Source organism: Carcharodon carcharias, chromosome 20 (assembly GCF_017639515.1).
Source record: "Carcharodon carcharias isolate sCarCar2 chromosome 20, sCarCar2.pri, whole genome shotgun sequence".
Lineage (NCBI taxonomy): Eukaryota > Metazoa > Chordata > Chondrichthyes > Lamniformes > Lamnidae > Carcharodon > Carcharodon carcharias.
The window spans coordinates 12,596,355-12,614,009 of NC_054486.1; the positions used below are offsets into that span (position 1 = coordinate 12,596,355).

The 17,655-nt window shown below is 39.0% G+C and overlaps 1 protein-coding gene across 1 annotated transcript; it reads left to right on the top strand.

Annotated features, from left to right (window-relative positions):
* The first annotated feature begins 418 nt into the window (after positions 1 to 418).
* atp6v1d (ATPase H+ transporting V1 subunit D) lies at positions 419 to 13,972 on the top strand. Its single transcript, XM_041214285.1, has 9 exons — positions 419 to 689; positions 4,769 to 4,886; positions 5,542 to 5,621; positions 6,086 to 6,153; positions 6,603 to 6,647; positions 9,083 to 9,186; positions 9,460 to 9,526; positions 11,615 to 11,693; positions 12,434 to 13,972. The coding sequence occupies exons 1-9, from the start codon at positions 649 to 651 to the stop codon at positions 12,570 to 12,572; spliced, it is 741 nt and encodes a 246-aa protein (XP_041070219.1). The 5' UTR covers positions 419 to 648; the 3' UTR covers positions 12,573 to 13,972.
* The last annotated feature ends 3,683 nt before the right edge of the window (positions 13,973 to 17,655 follow it).

Sequence of the window (17,655 nt, forward strand, 5' to 3'; positions counted from 1 at the left end):
TTGCTGCGCAGGCGCAGTGCCGTCTCCGTTGCCCCGCAGGCTCTTCCTACGACCGGAAACTCGGGGGCGGAGGTTACTCCTGTCAAAATGGCGGCGCCGCCCTGATTTGTGCCTCCTCCCCCAGCAGCCCCAACAACACACCTTTTCAGCCTTCTTACGTGATAGTTCTGTTAGATCTTCACTAACAAGTGCTCTGGGACGATTGGAAATGGAAGGGGAAGGCAGAGATGCGCCAGGGCAGTGAAGCCGTGCCGGCGCCATCTTGGTGAAGGATTTTTGAGGGATTGTAGCGCCCAGAGAGAGAGAGATAAAAAGCGAGGCACTGTGTTACTGAAGCAAACAACAGCCTGTCAATTAGAAACGTGTTTAAAAAAAAAAGTCCGCACCCGAAATGTTCGATAAAAATTAACATTAAGGGGAGGGGTCAAGGGTCACGTCCCCTGTCACGTGACTTTGCAAGCAGCTGATCTGAGGGAGACAAACTGGAGGATCCAGAGTGAAAAAATTAATCAACAAGAGGAAGACTGGGGCTTATGGCCTGCTGAAGGTCACTGGATACTCCTCGTAGATTTAGAGGATTTTCTTCCTCTTTTCCACCAGCTGTTGGATTATTTCCCCACCCCCTTCCTCCTCTCCGAATAACCAAACATGTCAGGCAAGGAAAGGATTGAGATCTTTCCATCGCGGATGTGAGTATTAGATTTTGATTACGGTGCCCGGCCATCGCAGGGTTGGATTCTAGTTTAGTACTTTGCCCTCGAAAACTGGTTTCCCGGGATTTCTGGAAAATTAATGAGTGCAGCGTTTTTAATTTTGGGTTGGGAAAACCTGCTTTAAGGGAACCGGCCTGTTTCCAAGTTGAATCATCCACTGATTTCCAAATAAAGAAACTCACAGGCTAGAAACTAAAGAGAAATTGCGAGTATCTGCTTGTGGGAAGTAATACCAGAGACAGCCGATTGATGTAACTGCGCCAAACAATATTCCAAAATGTTGCAATCCACTGTTGCAAACTGACACTATCAAAAATGGGTATTTTATGAAGGAATTTTTTTTATTAACTCAAATGAACAATGTGGGAGTTATGCATTAAGAAACATGTAAGAACTAGTTACATTTTAACAAAAGTCATTCTCTGCATAATTTGTTCAGAATGCACACAACCACCCCATATGTATACCATATATATATTCCAAAGAAGAGTCATTGGAATAAAAACAGAAAATGCTGCAAAAACTCTGGAAAAAATGTTGGAAAACTCTGAAGGAGAGTTATATGGACTCAAAATGTTAACTCTGTTTCTCTCTCCACAGATGCTGTCTGACCTGCTGAGTATTCCGGCATTTTCTGTTTTTATTTAAGAATTCCAGCATCTGCAGTATTTTGCTTTTTCTAAGTGTCATATTGGATTCGAAACATTAAATGTTTCTTTCTCCACAGATGCTACCAGACATGAGTTTTTCTAGCATTTTGTTCTTATTTCAGAGCTCCAGCATCTGCAATATTTTGCTTTTATTTATGTGTGCCATGCCTGTTACCACCAAATAAAACCCAGTCTCTTTTTTTAGGTTATTTTCACAACTTGCAACAAATCAAATAGTTGTCATGCGGTATAGTACAGTATAAAAATTACATGGAATTTACAGCACAGAAACAGGCCATTTAATCCAGCTGGTTTATGTGGCTGTCCTTTTGCTCCACATTAGTCTCCTCTTGCTCTATGTACTTCACCTTGCCTGTCTATCCCTTTGTCCCTCATTGTACTTGCTATGAAAATGCTTGTGCCCCTTAATGGATCTCGAGCACTACAATTAGCACTTTTTAAAAAAAGATGCATGGACCACAAGATAGTGTTAGATTATCATGGAGTTCTGTTGGAAACAATGACATGGAAAAACAAACAACATTTATTGTTGTTCCTACATTGTTGAGTCAAGACCTTGTAATCCCCTATCTGGCGTCTCCACAAGGACCACAGTGGTTCAGGATGATGGCCAATCACCTTCTCAAAAGCAATGAGGAAATGGGCAATAAAGAATTGTACACATCCCATGAACTGTTTCTTTTTTAAAAAACATTCTATGTCACACACCAGGACTTGAGATACTGTGCAATGTGACATGGTAATAACTCAAACATTGTGGAAATATGTGAACTCATCTGCTGGTACAGAAAACTTTATAGATAATTAGAGTTGTCTGTTTAATGCTTGAACTTGGTATTTACCCACAGCACTTTACTTTCTATCTTTTACATTTTGTCTGACTTGGAAAGGTTCACATAGTTATACACAGCACCTCTGAGCATCTTCATCCCCTATAACAAAATTGTTTAGCTGATAGATTTGGAGAGGAATTTCTGAAAAACATTCTTGTAAAATTATAGCAAGAAGCTTTTTGTATTTAGAGATGGTCATCTTGATTCAGTGGGAGCACTCCCAAAGATGGTTGCAGGGTTCGAACCTCACTACAGGATATGAGCATGTAACTGATGCTAACATTCCAGCAGCATAACAAAGAGTGCTGCAGTACCGCAAGTACTGTTTCTCAAATTAAACATCGGGTTGAAGTTCAAAAAAGTGGTGGTGGGGGGTAAGAAGAGATTGTCTTGTCCAGGCTAATACTCATCCTTCAACTACCACCAAAAATAGATGAAATTCTTATTTATTGTCCTTGCCATATGTAAATTGGCTACTATAACTGACTGTACTTCAACATTAATTCATTACAAACTGTTTTGGGATTGCCATGAGAATGTGAAAGGTACCATATTTAAAAACTAGTTCCCCCTTCTACCTGGTGTCTTCAATGACCTTTTTACATAATAGAAAAGCATTTTCAAATAAATATTTTTGTATAAACAGTGTGCGGATAATAGCACTGGAAACTGGTTTGGGGGAGTTATAGTACCAAATAATTAGGGAGCGGGACCAACTTTTAGAGCTGAATTTTCACCAGTATTGACGCACTCAGTTTAATGCATTTGGTTATTCAACTCTGATATGTTGCCGTTTGATGGTTTTCTGTTTTCTCATACGTTAGCATTCAAATAGCAAAAAAAAACTCATCCTTTGTGATTGAATTTAACAATAGTAATATTGTAACACACTTTTGAAAATGAAAAGGTTTTTTTTACAAGATAAATGCCTACTTTGGAGAGAATAAAACCTTTTTGTCCACACATTATGCCTTCACATTTAATATTTTGTGCTACTTTTGGATTTACAAGATATCCGGGTGTAATGTAGATGTCAAGTATGCTCGTCTTGTGTGCTGTCCCTAAATGAATGTTTGACTTCATCGTGATCAAAGCAGCTATTGGCCAGTTTTAGAAGAGACTTAGAAAATAGATGGATGGATAATTCCATGAACAGCAACACAAGGCAGTTCATTTTTCCTCATACTTTCTGCTTAAAAATGTGTGCATTTTTAAGTTTAAAAATAGAAGGGTGAATCAGCTTTGCTTAACGTATTAGTATGAAAACCGGAGCCAGAAATGTTGCAACCTTCTGCCACTGGAAGCTTTCCCATTTGTTACAAAGAAATGCTTACTTGTGAGGAGATCAAAGAAAAATGCACAACTGTGATACTACCTTTGTGCTGAAAAATAAATCCATTTCACTCACTCACTTTTCCAGAACCGCTTCATCCAATTCAGGGTCACGGGGCGTTGGAGCCTATCCCAACCGGCAGTGGGCAGGGTACACCCAGGACAGGACGCCAGTCCATCACAGGGCACACAGACACACACACTGGGGGACAATTACCATAGCCAACCCACCTAACAAGAACAAAAATAAAAATACCTGGAAAAACTCAGCAGGTCTGACAGCATCTGCGGAGAGGGATACAGTTGACGTTTCAAGTCCATATGAGCCTTCATCAGAACTAAGACATAGAAATGAGATGAAATATAAGCTGGTAGAAGGGGGTGGGACTGGAGAGCTCGAGAGGGGGGCCAGTGATAGGTGGAGGCCAAGAAAAGATTGCCAAAGATGTCATAGACAAAAGGACAAAGGGGTGTTGACGGTGGTGATATTATCTAAAAGATGTGCTAATGGGGACATTAAGGGAAGCAGGTTAGTGGCAGATGGCCCTAGTGGGGTGGGGTGGGGGGAAGGGATCGAAATGGGCTAAAAGGTGGAGATGAAACAATAGATCGAAATAAATTTTAAAATAGGGAAGAGAAAAAAATAGTTGTTAAAAAAAAAAATAAATTATAAATTATTGGAAAGGGGGGGATCGGAAAGAGGGTGAGGAGGAAGGCGATAGTTCAAGATCTGAAATTGTTGAACTCAATATTAAGTCCAGAAGGCTGCAGAGTGCCTAGTTGGAAGATGAGGTGCTGTTCCATCAGTTTGCGTTGAGCTTTCGTGGAACATTGCAGCAAGCCAAGGACGGACATGTGGGCACGAGAGCAGGGTGGTGTGTTGAAATGGCAAGCAACAGGAAGGTCTGGGTCATGCTTGTGGACAGACCGAAGGTGATCTGCAAAGCGGTCACCCAGTTTGCCACCTAACAAGCCTGTCTTTGTCGGTGGGAGGAAACTGGAACATCCAGTGGAAACCCACGCATTCACGGGGAGAACGTACAAACTCCACGCTACAGACACCCAAGGTCAGGATCGAACCTGGGTCCCTGGAGCTGTGAGACAACAGCACTAACCACTGCGCTACCGTGCTGCCACCTAACCAATTTCATGTTAAGGAATTAAAGTCGTCAATAGACAGCTAAAAGTAAACTTAATTTTTTTTTTGGTTTTGCTATAGGGCACAAACTATTATGAAGGCCCGCTTGAAAGGTGCTCAGACTGGTCGCAACTTATTGAAGAAAAAGTCTGATGCTCTTACACTGCGTTTCAGACAAATCCTGAAAAAGATTATAGAGGTGAAGTTTATCTTTGAAGACCAGTCGTTTCAAGTTTAATTAAACCTTCCTATTTATTTTTCTTTTAGTTCACATACTTTTAGCACAGTGCAAGGCCTGGTTATTCAATACCAGGTCCTTTTGGTTTCCTGTCCTAACAGCACCTTTATTTGGATGTGCTATATTGGCTTTGAGCTGTCAGTGCTGGCAAACTGAACCAACCTTGTTTTGGAAAGCGGAACGTCAGAGGAGACACATGATTGGAGATTCCACCCTTAACCCCCAACTCTACTGAGTTAGCTTGCAAGTCGTTTGACAGGCTTGCAACCCAAATGCCTCAATTGAAGTGTGTGCATTGTGGGGACTCAGTGAGTTGCATAGCTCTTTGTGGCCAGCAAGGAGCAATGTTGGGGGAGGCTTGGGGCAGGTCATCCACCAGTTCTGTCAGCCAAAGATGGTGCACAGGTTGATTTAAATCAGGGCGAGTGACAGAAAATGAGGATACCCTCACCGATTTTTGGAAATAACAAATGCTGTTATATACCTGAAATGAATTGGACAATTTTTAAAAATTTAAACAAAATAGCTAAAATAAAATGACTGCTTAGCCTTGTGTTTCAGTGAGTTAACACCTCCGTATGTTGAATTTGTATTCATTTTGGTTTTCTCCTCCCAGACTAAGACACTGATGGGTGAGGTCATGAGGGAAGCAGCCTTTTCCTTAGCTGAAGCCAAATTCACTGCTGGAGACTTCAGGTGAGGCTATAATCACCAAAGATTTCTTTGCAGATTGACTACTTTATTTGGCCCTTACAAAGATTTTGAGCAACTGGTGTTTGGAGACTGTAGATTTGGTGACTTGTGTGACATCACTTGCTATGTGGGGGCAGTTACAGGCATGAAAAATTGTTGTATCCTAAATTGAAGCCTTAGGTGTTGGATTCATAATTGTGGAATCCATTTGATATTTATTGACCTTGCATGCATCTGAATACTTTTCTGTCCACAAAGGTTACTCTCTAGTTGTGCATAATTAATCTAAAATTTTAGGCATTAGTCCATTAACATTATCCTTTTGATCAAATAACAAATTAGGAATTTATTGCTAAAAATGTCAATTATTAGATGATTTGCATCAAGTAACTTCAAATTAAACAGAGTAGAGTATACGATGCAAGTATGCAATATTATAGCTGATGTATTGGTTCCATTGTGTGCAGCACTACTGTGATCCAGAACGTGAACAAGGCACAAGTTAAGGTCCGAGCTAAAAAAGACAACGTAGCAGGTATGTTTTTATGGGGCTTCTGATATCTTAGCTTATTTTCACGTTTGATAGTGACCTGCATTAGGATCCTGTGTGCTTATGTAACAAGTAGAATAAAACAATCTATTAGTGGAGAGTGATACAAAGTGGGTTTGTATCTATCTGCCAAGTGACTCTGTCATCAGATGGAGGGTCCTAATCTGCCAAGACAATGGAGTTAAAGTAATGCAACTTGGGTTCTTCTCTCATGCCTCGCAGCCACTGCATCAAAATGGCATTGGCCAAAGCCTAAGGGTAGGTGGCCCACTTGTCCAACTTCTAGTGTGGACATGTGTATAGGGACGTCCATGCTTTGAGCGGGGAGAAGAGAAAATTCGGAAACTTGTTTTTAAAAAGAAAAGCTTTTGTACGCTTTGGAATGTAAAATATGTTTGCTGCAATTACTGAATAAATCTCATCTCTTTCATCAGGTGTTATACTACCAGTGTTTGAACATTACCAGGAAGGAGGAGACAGTGAGTAGAAATTGCCACTCTTACTGTTTCATTGCCAAGAGGGTGGATAAAAGTTAAACCATATTCATGTAACTGCATTATCAATGTGGGTAGAAACTGAAATGTATGTGTTGCACCATGGGAAGAATATTACCGGTCCCGGTTTTGCTTTAGCACGGTATCAAATGATGTGCTGTTAGTTAGACTTGTCCTTGCATATTTAAATTTTTAATTTTTTCGTGTGGCAAGTTGCTGAAAGTGTAGCTGACAATGTTGCAAAGAGGGAAACAGATAATCTGGAATCTGAATAAAGAGGGCAAGCGACTATGTATCATCTTAACTGATTGAAATAAACAGTGCAAAGACTGCGAAAGAAGTGTAAGTTAGAGTGGGCGAATTCAATGCCAAATTAGGTACAGGAAGAGAGGAGGAAAAGATTTTGTATTAAGAGGCAATAAAAGAGACAAAAAGGAAGAGTAAAAAGTGTTCAAATTTTAAGTTTGACATTTAAAAAAAAAACTATCAATTAATACCCGAAGGAATGAGATGCCAGCCACACTTGTGATCGTTAACTTTCACTCCCAGAGGTGTTGATTTGGTAGTAATTGACACTTAGCTTGTTATTAAAAGGGTGATTAGACTTGACATTCTGTTAGTTTACTTTGCAGCTGCCGCACAAAATACCGCAACTTCACACCAGCCAGTGCATTTCTACAGTGAGGCAGACATTGAAGTGCTGTTTTTGTGAAGTTGATATCGGTGTGATGCAACTGGGCCAGCAACTTTTGTTATCCACATTCAATCCCTTACCCTGCTGTACCATTTGCACATAAATAAGAGAGTGCAATTAGCCTTACTTTGACATCAAATTCTTATCCATTGCATGATCAAACTTGAGCGTTAATTGGACAGGGAGCAAACCACAGAAAAGACTCTTCCCTTTGTTTTTTTTGGTCATCATTGGCCAATGTACTTTGGAAATGCTGAATAAAGACCTCATCAGGTGTAGCAAGGAGCTTGTGCATCATTTCCCCATGGCCAGATAATATCTACATGGTCAGAATCTGCCCTTCACTGCCTGAGATATTCTGATCCTATACACAATGATTTGTATTGTGTGCATCAGATTTTTAAATGGGTCTGCAGAATGAAGAATCATCCATTATATTTTTTTCATTGGCTGAACTAAGTTTCTGTTAAATGGAGTTATGCTGAGCCCTCAGACAGGGAAAAAACTCAGCCATCGTAAAGTGGAAAAGCGCGCAAACAACCACATGGCTCGTCACAAAAAAAGAAGCAACAATCTGGAGCCAGCAGCTACAATTCATCAAACAATCAAAGAACTTGATGTTTGCAATTCTTCATTGCAGTTTCTGAGCCAAGGCTTTAGCATTCAAACATATATAAACCATTTTTCAGTGCGTTGAAGTGCTATTTTTATGCCTAGCAAGCCCCTCTGTTGCTGCAGTAAGTAAATAAAGTCTTGTACAGCCTTCATACACAGGTAATAGTAGAAAAGTGCAGCTCCATGAAGCTCAAAAAGCACAGCTGTTTTCTGCTTTGGACTTGTTTCTCCATCTCAGTAAGCGCAAGACTTGGACATTTTTAGGAGTTATCTCTGCTGCCATCGATCTGTTTCTGCTGTTCCTGAACTTCTCTCTCTTTTCCCTCCCCTTCCTTTTCTCATTATCTCCTTTTCTGCTGTCCCTCCAACTTGCATGGTAGGGCCCTGGACATTGCTCCCTGATTACCAATGAAGAGTATACACATTTTGCCTTCAAGTTCTCTTCAGTCCTAGGTGCCTTGAAAATGTTACTATTATAGTTCGAGTCACTGCTACTCCACCCTCCTCACCTGTCCCCCATCTCTTTACTCAGTATCTTACCTGATCGCTAATAATTTCTTTCTCTGCTGTATACATTGCAACAGTTTCTGAACAACTTGCTCCATCTTTGATCTGTACACATTAATTTACATATTTTTGCATTCCTTGGACTTAACAAAGCTGAGACATGAAAATGAATACCAGCAGGAGAATAATATGTAGGAACCAATATCATTTAAAAACTTACAGAAAAAAGACAAGTGAAGGACAGTCATGGAAAGAATGGCAGTTAGAAAGCAAGACAGAGAGCCACAGAAAATGGGGAGGGGGTAGAAAGCACAGAATTAGTGGGAAAGTTAATAAAAGAAAATTGGAATCTTACCTTTCTGAGCAATGTCAAGGAAGCTGGAACTATATTTTGTTTGATATGTGATGCAAGCTCCAGTCATTACAAAACACTTTCCTTTGACTCAATGTGAGTATTACAGGAGGTTCACTAGTTAACCATGACTTTAAAGGGTTGGTTTAAGTGCTTCACCTAACTGAGTTGACGTGACTCTCTTAAGGTATTTTTCTTTACACACACAATTATTTATTTATTTATTTATTTATTTATTTATTTATTTATTAGGTTATGAGTTGACTGGCTTGGCCAGAGGTGGAGAACAACTGGCTAAACTCAAGAGAAATTATGCAAAAGCAGTGGAGCTTCTGGTTGAACTGGCATCACTGCAGGTAAGAGGTAGAGAAAGATAAGAATGTGCTCTGATTTTTCAGTAGAAAACATGTTTTAAGCTATTGAACCATAATTTAATAATTATTTAAGTTATCAGAAACATACATCACAAATGATATTGCAGTGTTCCAGAAAAATGCCAAAATCTTCTGAAAAATTGGAGCGCTATGGCCTTGATATGAAGAGATGCGGTTTTGAGACACGTCAGTGGAAAAACATTGAAAATTTTCTCAATAATTACTTCACTGAACCTATAACCTTGTTGATTCCAGACTTCCTTTGTGACACTGGATGAAGCCATTAAAATTACCAATAGGCGTGTAAATGCAATTGAACATGGTAAGATATATTTTTGCTACTGCTTTGAATTTTAAATTGGGTGGAACATAGGAGTAGGTCATTTAACCCCTCAAGCATATTCCACCATTCATTGAGATCATGGGTGATCTGAGACCAAATTCCATCTACCCATATCCTTGAATAAAAAATCAAAATTGGTTAATAAAAAATCTATCAATGTTATTTAAAATTAACAGTTGCCATTTAAACTTCAATCAAATCACTCTTTAACCTTCTGAATTCCAGGAAATACAACACAGTTTGTGTAATATTACTTGTATTTTAAGCCTTGGAGTTTAGGTATCATTCTGGTAAATCTGTGCTGCACCCTCTCCACGACCAATATCTCCTAATGAAGGTGTAACCTCATGCTTATATTGAAATCCACTTGCCACAGTTATGGTCATTCACTTATTCTATCATCTCTGTAATTTTATGCTTTGGTTAGAGAATAATATTCACGGATTCTCAAACTTCCAGTGAGTCCTGCTGGAAACTGCCCTTCTACGAATGGTGTGTAAAGAAGGGGTTGGACTTGACCGTGGCGTTCCAGGGTCAAACCGTATGCTGCCGTCCAATTTGCACAGTAAGGACAGATGATTAGGTGAGGTCCCGGAAGGTTGCCATTTTCCAGTCAGTGCAAATCCCTACAAAGCAACTTGGAAGGCAAGGAAAAGAACTGTGAATTTTTTGGGCTTGCAGTGACCTTTCCAGGTTCCGAGGGAATTTGTTGGGAACCTTTGGAAAAGAGTGCTGATGGAAACTAGAAAGCAGTTCTTTAATTCTTGGGAGTTCATGGATTTCAAACACCCTATGACAAGTATTTTGGACCGGTGGTATGTGAATGCATTGGCTACCCACAAAATTGTTAAGACTGTCTCAAGATTTCCACACCCGAATTCTATTGCTTCGAAAGAACTATTGAAACAGCAACTTTTACATATCCATCAGTGAAAAAAGGTATTGAAAGCAGTTCCCTTGCAAATTTATACCCCTTGAAGGTATGACCAATATCAATAGCCTGCTGCTTTTCCATGTTCCTGTATCTCCCTTGGCTTCAAATATTTATCCAATTTTCCCATAAAAGATGAAATCATCTCCATGTCAACTGTTTCTGGCAAATCACTCCATGCTCCAGCAATTCTCTTAACGAAGAATATTTTTCTGATCTTGCTCTTCATGCTGATGATTTTAAACTCATGATCCCCAATCGCTGATTTCCCAACTAGAACAGCTAGCCTGTCAAAACCACATGCTAAACTTAGGTCCTGTGGTATCAGTGCAGGGACCGACTGCTGTACGACTGTAGGGAAAGAGTGGTTTTAAATGTGGCTGCTTCCTAACGGAATCAAATTACCAATTAAGTGCTTTAAGGTTCAGGGCTGGATCCTCTCCTTCCTATATTCACTAATGCTGTGGAGCAGGGCATAGATAATATCATTGAGTGTAAGTTGCACATTAAATTCAGAACCTTAAAATGAGGTAAATAGATTGGGGAAGTGAGCACAAGATTGTCAGATGTTTGACAATGTACATTGTGTGCATTTACATGTGTACATCAATAACTTACATTTATATAGCACCTTTAACATAGTTAAATATGTGTAGAATTATAGTTATGGAGTATAACAGGAATGGGTGAAAGTTAAAGATGCCCAGAAGGGAGAGAGACCGTAGTCTTATTTACTGTTTTTTAAAGAATTGAGTGCTATGTCAAGAGTGATCATAAATGCAGGCTTGCATTTAACATTAAAGAAAATACTTGAACAATGGAATGAGCTATTATTCTATAATACACATACATTGCACAAGAATAACCACTTAACAGTTTCTGTTGATAATCGGGTGCAAAAAATTGCAACTTTCATTGACCTGTTGGAAGTGGAAAATATATTGCTATCTTTTTTGTATAATTTTTACTTGCACAGATGGGAGAAATACAAAAAACTGCATCCCAAAGAATTTCAGGGTAAACTTGTGCCAGTTCAGAACTAGAATAGATTGTTTTAGTGATGGAATCACATAATTATCATTTGTTATTAAGTTATCTGCTTGATCACTACTAATTACTGTCCCATTTTAATTAAGTGATAATTCCTCGGATAGAGCGCACATTGTCCTATATCATAACTGAGTTGGATGAGCGAGAAAGGGAGGAATTTTACAGGTAGGTGATGTGGGAGTTTTTTTTAATATTCTAGAGCAATCTATCTTGTCAGCTATGTTCCAAAATTAGAATTTTCACTGTCAGAGTATCTTGAATAGAGATCTCAACATGTGTGTGGTACATATACACAACTGCTTTATTCATCTATGAAAGCAGTGCAATCTAATGCTGTTCACATTGGACTGCTTTCAAAATGCAACCAAATACATCTTAAGGAAAGTTAAATACTTTTAGCTTTGCCCTTGTAAAACTCTGCATTTCAGTGTATGTTCAATGTGAAATTGCTATTTGTTCTTCTACCCATTGAAATACTTGGTACTCGGAATACTATGGAGGGAAATCTTCCCATGACGGAATTTCCACAGGAGGTGCACAATGAGTCCAGAACCTCAGCTTTATAACCAAAGACTGTCTAAACAAACCTTCAGTTGGCATGAAGTTATTTTAAATGTTGCAATTTGCTTGCGCATTTTGTTTTATGATTTGTACCTCACACTTAAATTTGTTTAATTTTAAATTTGTTAATGACATTACTTCAATTAGTGGTACTTGGTAAAATAAAAGTAAAATGATATGGAAAGAAATTCATTCCATCTCCAGATTTCAGTGGGTGATTGTGGGGGGGAGGAATTTTTGTTTGCTAGGCTATCTAATATATGTCACTAATTACTGTTGATCCTCAAGTTTTTACGGCAACATTGAAAATATTGAAGTAATGGCCAATTTCTTCACATCCGCAGATTGAAAAAGATTCAGGAAAAGAAAAAGCAGTTGAAAGAGAAGAAAGACAAAGAACAGGAGGGTCAGATGCTAAAACATGCCAGCGCACCAGCCAACCTGCTTGAAGAAGAAAAGGATGAGGACCTGCTGTTTGACTAATGTTACTCTGGCTTTAGTTGCCTGTTATTCATTGAAATAGCAAGCATTTTGGGCTTGACTATTAACACTTGTGATGTATTTGTATATTTGTCATATTTAATGCAAGTGGTTTGACCTGCCAACCCAGGTGACTGTCAGATGAATGCTGTGTTTTGCAGGTTCACGGTTTTTTATTTTACATGTAAACAATTGATTTCTCGCATGTTGTCATCAGTGCCTGTGGGGTCATAAATGTTTTCCAACTACCTAATTATTCACTGTGTTAAAAATTGCTCGGAGTCAATAAAGTACATTCCCTTGCACATTTTGAGTCTGCACTAGATGGGTCAATAATAGTTTGGAAGATTTCATTTAAAATGTAACTGAATACCCATTTATTGAGAATTATCATTAGATAGGGCAATATGCAACCTATATTATACCATTCAGTATAATTCATTCCTTTTCACTATGCAGCAATTGATTATTTTTAAATAGCCATTAATAAGTGTTAAATCCGCTTTTAGTGAGCCCTCTATATACTCCGGTTCATGTGTTCTCTTTCCCAAAACCATATTAACTTGCCTGTTGGCTGGGAGGGGAGAACATGGATAAAGTGTGTATATTGTTAAACTAAGACTTGTACAATATGACATGGTTTATTGGGAAGGTCCCCTGTGAAATCAGTCAACTCCAAGAATGGTAGCCCTCCTTAACCCTTAACAGTTGATTATTTGATCAGTGGGAGGGGGAAGGTTAAAGAAGAACATCCCAGCTGAGCAGTCTTTCCTCATCTATCACTTAAATGCATTAATTGCCAAGAAGGATTCTCTGGATCAGAAACAGGGACTCTGCCTGATCTTTTTCTCCAATCCAAGCTCATGATTAAATAGTTGTAATGTCCTGCTCCTGTCCTGAGGCTAAGTACAGTTTTCTTCCTGATTGTCTAGGATTTGACCTAAATAGCAAAATACTGTGGATGCTGGACATCTGAAAGGAGAACAAAAAGTGTCGAAACACTGGCAGCATTTGTGGAGAGAGAAACAGTTAATGTTTTGAGTCCCAAATGACTTATTTTGAAGAGTCATATTGGACTCAATAGTAATTTTTTTTCCCCACAGATGTTGCCAGACTTGCTGTGGATTTGACCCAATCCTGACTATAAAAGCAGTACCTTTTAGTGAAAAGGCAGAGGCCAAAGATGTGTTGAGGTGTCCAATTGACTTTATCATAAACCTGGAGAGAATGTAATGGCTTACTGTCTTAAAGTTAGATGAGCAATGCTAAGTAACCTCTTTCAAAAGCTGTTATGATTGCTGCCCCACCATTTAGTTGGTGTACCTATGTATCCTTGAATAGTTGTGATCTGAAGCTTAACTATTGCACAGAGTAATTATTGAAATAAAATGTTTTGTGCTGTACTCACACTGAGTGGATATTCAAATTTTCATTGGGCTGTAGCCCCTGATCTATTTGAAATTAAACAAATTTAGGCGTGAGATACAAATCATAAAGCGAAATACAACATTTGAAATAATGTCATGGCAATTGAAGGTTTGTTTAGACAAAGTCTTTGGTTCTAAAGGTGAGGTTCTGGCTGAGATAAAATATAAACTGAAATATTGACTTTGATGAGGGATTTGAAAGTAATCCACTATCTTCAAACAATGGATCATGAAATGTGCTTTTTTTGGAAAGGCTTAATGACCCAAACCAACCATTCCTGAAAAACTGCAGGTCACATAGATTGAGCATGGTGGGAGTCAGATCAACTTTTTGCTCATAATGGACAAATTAAGAACCCTGTTTATGGTAAATAGTAGGGAACAATCCTTTTATATACGCATGGTTCTCAAAAGAAAGCCTCAAGCTAGTGATGGCTTACAGATCCTGGTCTTCAGTAAGTGCTTTTCTATAGGATAGTAATTTTTAAACAACTCTGGCTATAGTGTTGCAATATTCAGTACAGAGGGAGTGAGAGAGAGAGCCTAGAGGAATTCAGTGTTACGCTTCACAGTATCAATGCTGTGTTGATAAATATAATAGGAAAAATACAGGAATAACTTGGGATATGCATCCCTTTTCAGCTGGTGCTTGAGCTAGGAACACGAGCCACAACAGCTGCAGTTCAATATTCTCACAATGTAGAAGAACCACAACATAAGCAGTAGGATACACATGCTCATCTACCTTTTCCAGCTGTCAGCTGGAATTATGTTCCTTGTACATGGAAGTTTATTGAAGAGTTAACCATCAACTGCCAATGTGTGCAATGAATAATGGAAAACCTATAACCTGGACTTTTGTACCTGAGGTGATATGTTTCTCTTGGCACTCAGCAACCATTATGGCAAATTCACAAACACATCTTCATTTGCTTCACTGTTGTCTCTGCTGCAATTCATTCTGTTTGTTGCCAGCTACAATGTTGAGCCAAAAAAAATGTGTTGATGGTAAACCATGCTAATTATGGTGGTCACAATCATCATGATCAAGTGAACTGGGGTTTTACAACTTTGACTGAGAATGACAGGATAATATCAAAGATTATCAATTAATAGTGGTAATGAACAAGTTCAATATGCTTTGAAACGCAAAAGAATCTTCAAACAGCATTAAAAAGATTTCATTCTCCATCAAGGATATTGATCACTTGTTGCAGTTGGGTTCCATAACCCTTGAGTACTCAAGTAGTCATTCTTCACATGTAATCCTAGATAGTCCTGGTAGGTTTTTCAAATGTAGAACTCATCCAAAGCCCCTGTTGCCTCTAAACTCTCACCAAGTCCCTTTCACCTTTTATCATTGTTCCCGCTGACCTACATAGTTTCATAATCTGGCAATACTGCACTTTCAGAATTCTTTGTTTTCAAGTTCCTCCCTGACCTCACCCCTTCCCATCCCTGTAACTGTACAGCCATCTGACACCTTTGTGCTCATCGAATTCTGGCCATGTGTGCATCTCCAATTTTAATCACCCCACCATTGGTGGCTGTGCCTTCAGCTGTTGAAGCCCTAAGCTAGAACTCTTCCGCTATCATCAAAACCTCTCTACCCCTCTCTCCTTTCGTACTCTCATTCAAATCAACTTTTCAACCAAACCTTTGGCCATTTGTCCTAATGTTGCCTTATATGGCTTGGTGTAAAATTCTGTTTAATGATTCTCCTGTGACGCACCTTGGAATATTTTACTACATTTAAAGATGCTACATAAATGCAAGTTGTTGTTAGAAGAGGAGGGAAGGGAAGGAATATCACTGACAAGTCCACTTTACAAACACAAAAATCCAGGGTCACTGAATGACAAACAAGAAGCTGGAATCCAATCTAATTTTCTTTTCTCTAACTCAGACCAATTTGTAGGAAGGATTAACAATGCGATTAACCAGCTGAATATCGGCAAATAAAGAGGTTATTTTAATCAATTTTCACTAATGCCTTCAATATGATCTAAAATGTGATAATAGCAATGTAATCCTCGCGCCCTTAATGTTTTCAATTTAATTTGATGGAACCTCATATCTTGACAATTAACCAAAAGTAGTTATGTCAGATAGATCTTAATATAAAATTAGTTGTATATCAACAGCGGAAGAGGTGATGTACAAGAAAAGATGAAGGCAACTGCTTTTTGGGAAGTGTAAGCAGCTGACTGAATTAAAGTACAATGTTAAATAAAAGCAAATAACAAAACAGCGATAAAACTAGGTATCAGTTCAATTCTCACCCGGGTTCATGTGGTTTTAAACTTGTTTCCTCAACTGGCTTCTCTTGTGTGATAAAACCTCAATCCAACTGCCAGAAAGTATCGACGTTACTTTGACAAGTTACTTGAATGGAAATTTAATAGGTGAAGTAAAGCACGGCATCAACAAAAACAACACTTTAATTGGTTAGATTTCTGTTTTATGATTTGATCACTGCGCCGCACACCCTGATCTGTTAAGTATATTGCTGCACAGCATTTAACTATATACTTCATTCATCATTCTTTGTGAACTCACATCCTGATATTCATAGATGGTGATGATTTATATTCACACACATGCAACTAAATCCCATTTGTATTACTTAAATCATGTTGCAATTAAATTGAGCAAGAGTTGCCAAATGTTTTTCAAGAACTTAGATGACCATAAGAGGGCGCTATATTAAATATGGTTTAATTAATCAACATTACAGACAAGAAATGTATAAATATCTTATGCTGCACATTTACCTTAGCTGTTGAAACAGACACCATCAATTTGAATATTATATCTACAGCGAAGTTTGTGTTGCCTCTGTTAAAATGTTGCCTTCCGTAACACGTTCAGATCATGTCACTGATGCAGGTTTTCTCAAAATGTACACTCCAGAATACAATTCATTACAAAGTCTGGTCTTATTGTTGTGTTTTGCTTAAAAGAGAAACAAGGCATTTAAATTTATTTTATTTGTTCGTGGTATGCGGGTGTCGCTGTACTGGGACAGCATTTATTGCCCATCCCTAATTTCCCTCGAATAGGTGGTGGTGAGCTGCCTTCTTGAACCACTGCAGTCCATGGGGTGTAGGTACACCCACAGTGCTGATAGGAAGGAAAGTTCTAGGATTTTGATCCAGTGACAGTAAAGGAATGGCAATATATTTCTAAGTCAGGATGGTGAGTGGCTTGGAAGGGGCCTTGCAGGTGCTGGTGTTCCCATCTATCTGCTGCCCTGGTCCTTCTAGCTAGTAATGGTCATGGGTTTGTAAGGTGCTGTCGAAGGAGATTTGATGAGTTTCTGCAGTGCATATTGTAGATGGTACACGGTGCTACCGCAGTGCATCAGTCAAGGAGGGAATGAATGTTTGTGGATGTGGTGCCAATCAAGTGGGCTGCTTTGTCCTGGATGGTGTCAGGCTTCTTGAGTGTTGTTGGAGCTGCACTCATCCAGACAAGTGGGGAGTATTCCATCACACTCCTGACTTGTGCCTTGTAGATGGTGCACAGGCTTAATACCCATAAGACCATAAGACATAGGAGCAGAAATTAGGCCCTTTGGCCCATCGAGTCTGCTCTGCCATTCAATCATGGCTGATAAGTTTCTCAAGCCCATTCTCCCGCCTTCTCCCCGTAACCTT

Coding starts and splice junctions, on each gene's coding strand:
- atp6v1d (XM_041214285.1), top strand. CDS start 649: ATGTCAGGCAAGGAAAGGATTGAGATCTTTCCATCGCGGAT. Junction 6,648..9,082: donor TTACCAGGAAGGAGGAGACA/GTGAGTAGAAAT, acceptor TTTATTTATTAG/GTTATGAGTTGACTGGCTTG. Junction 11,694..12,433: donor GAAAGGGAGGAATTTTACAG/GTAGGTGATGTG, acceptor TCACATCCGCAG/ATTGAAAAAGATTCAGGAAA.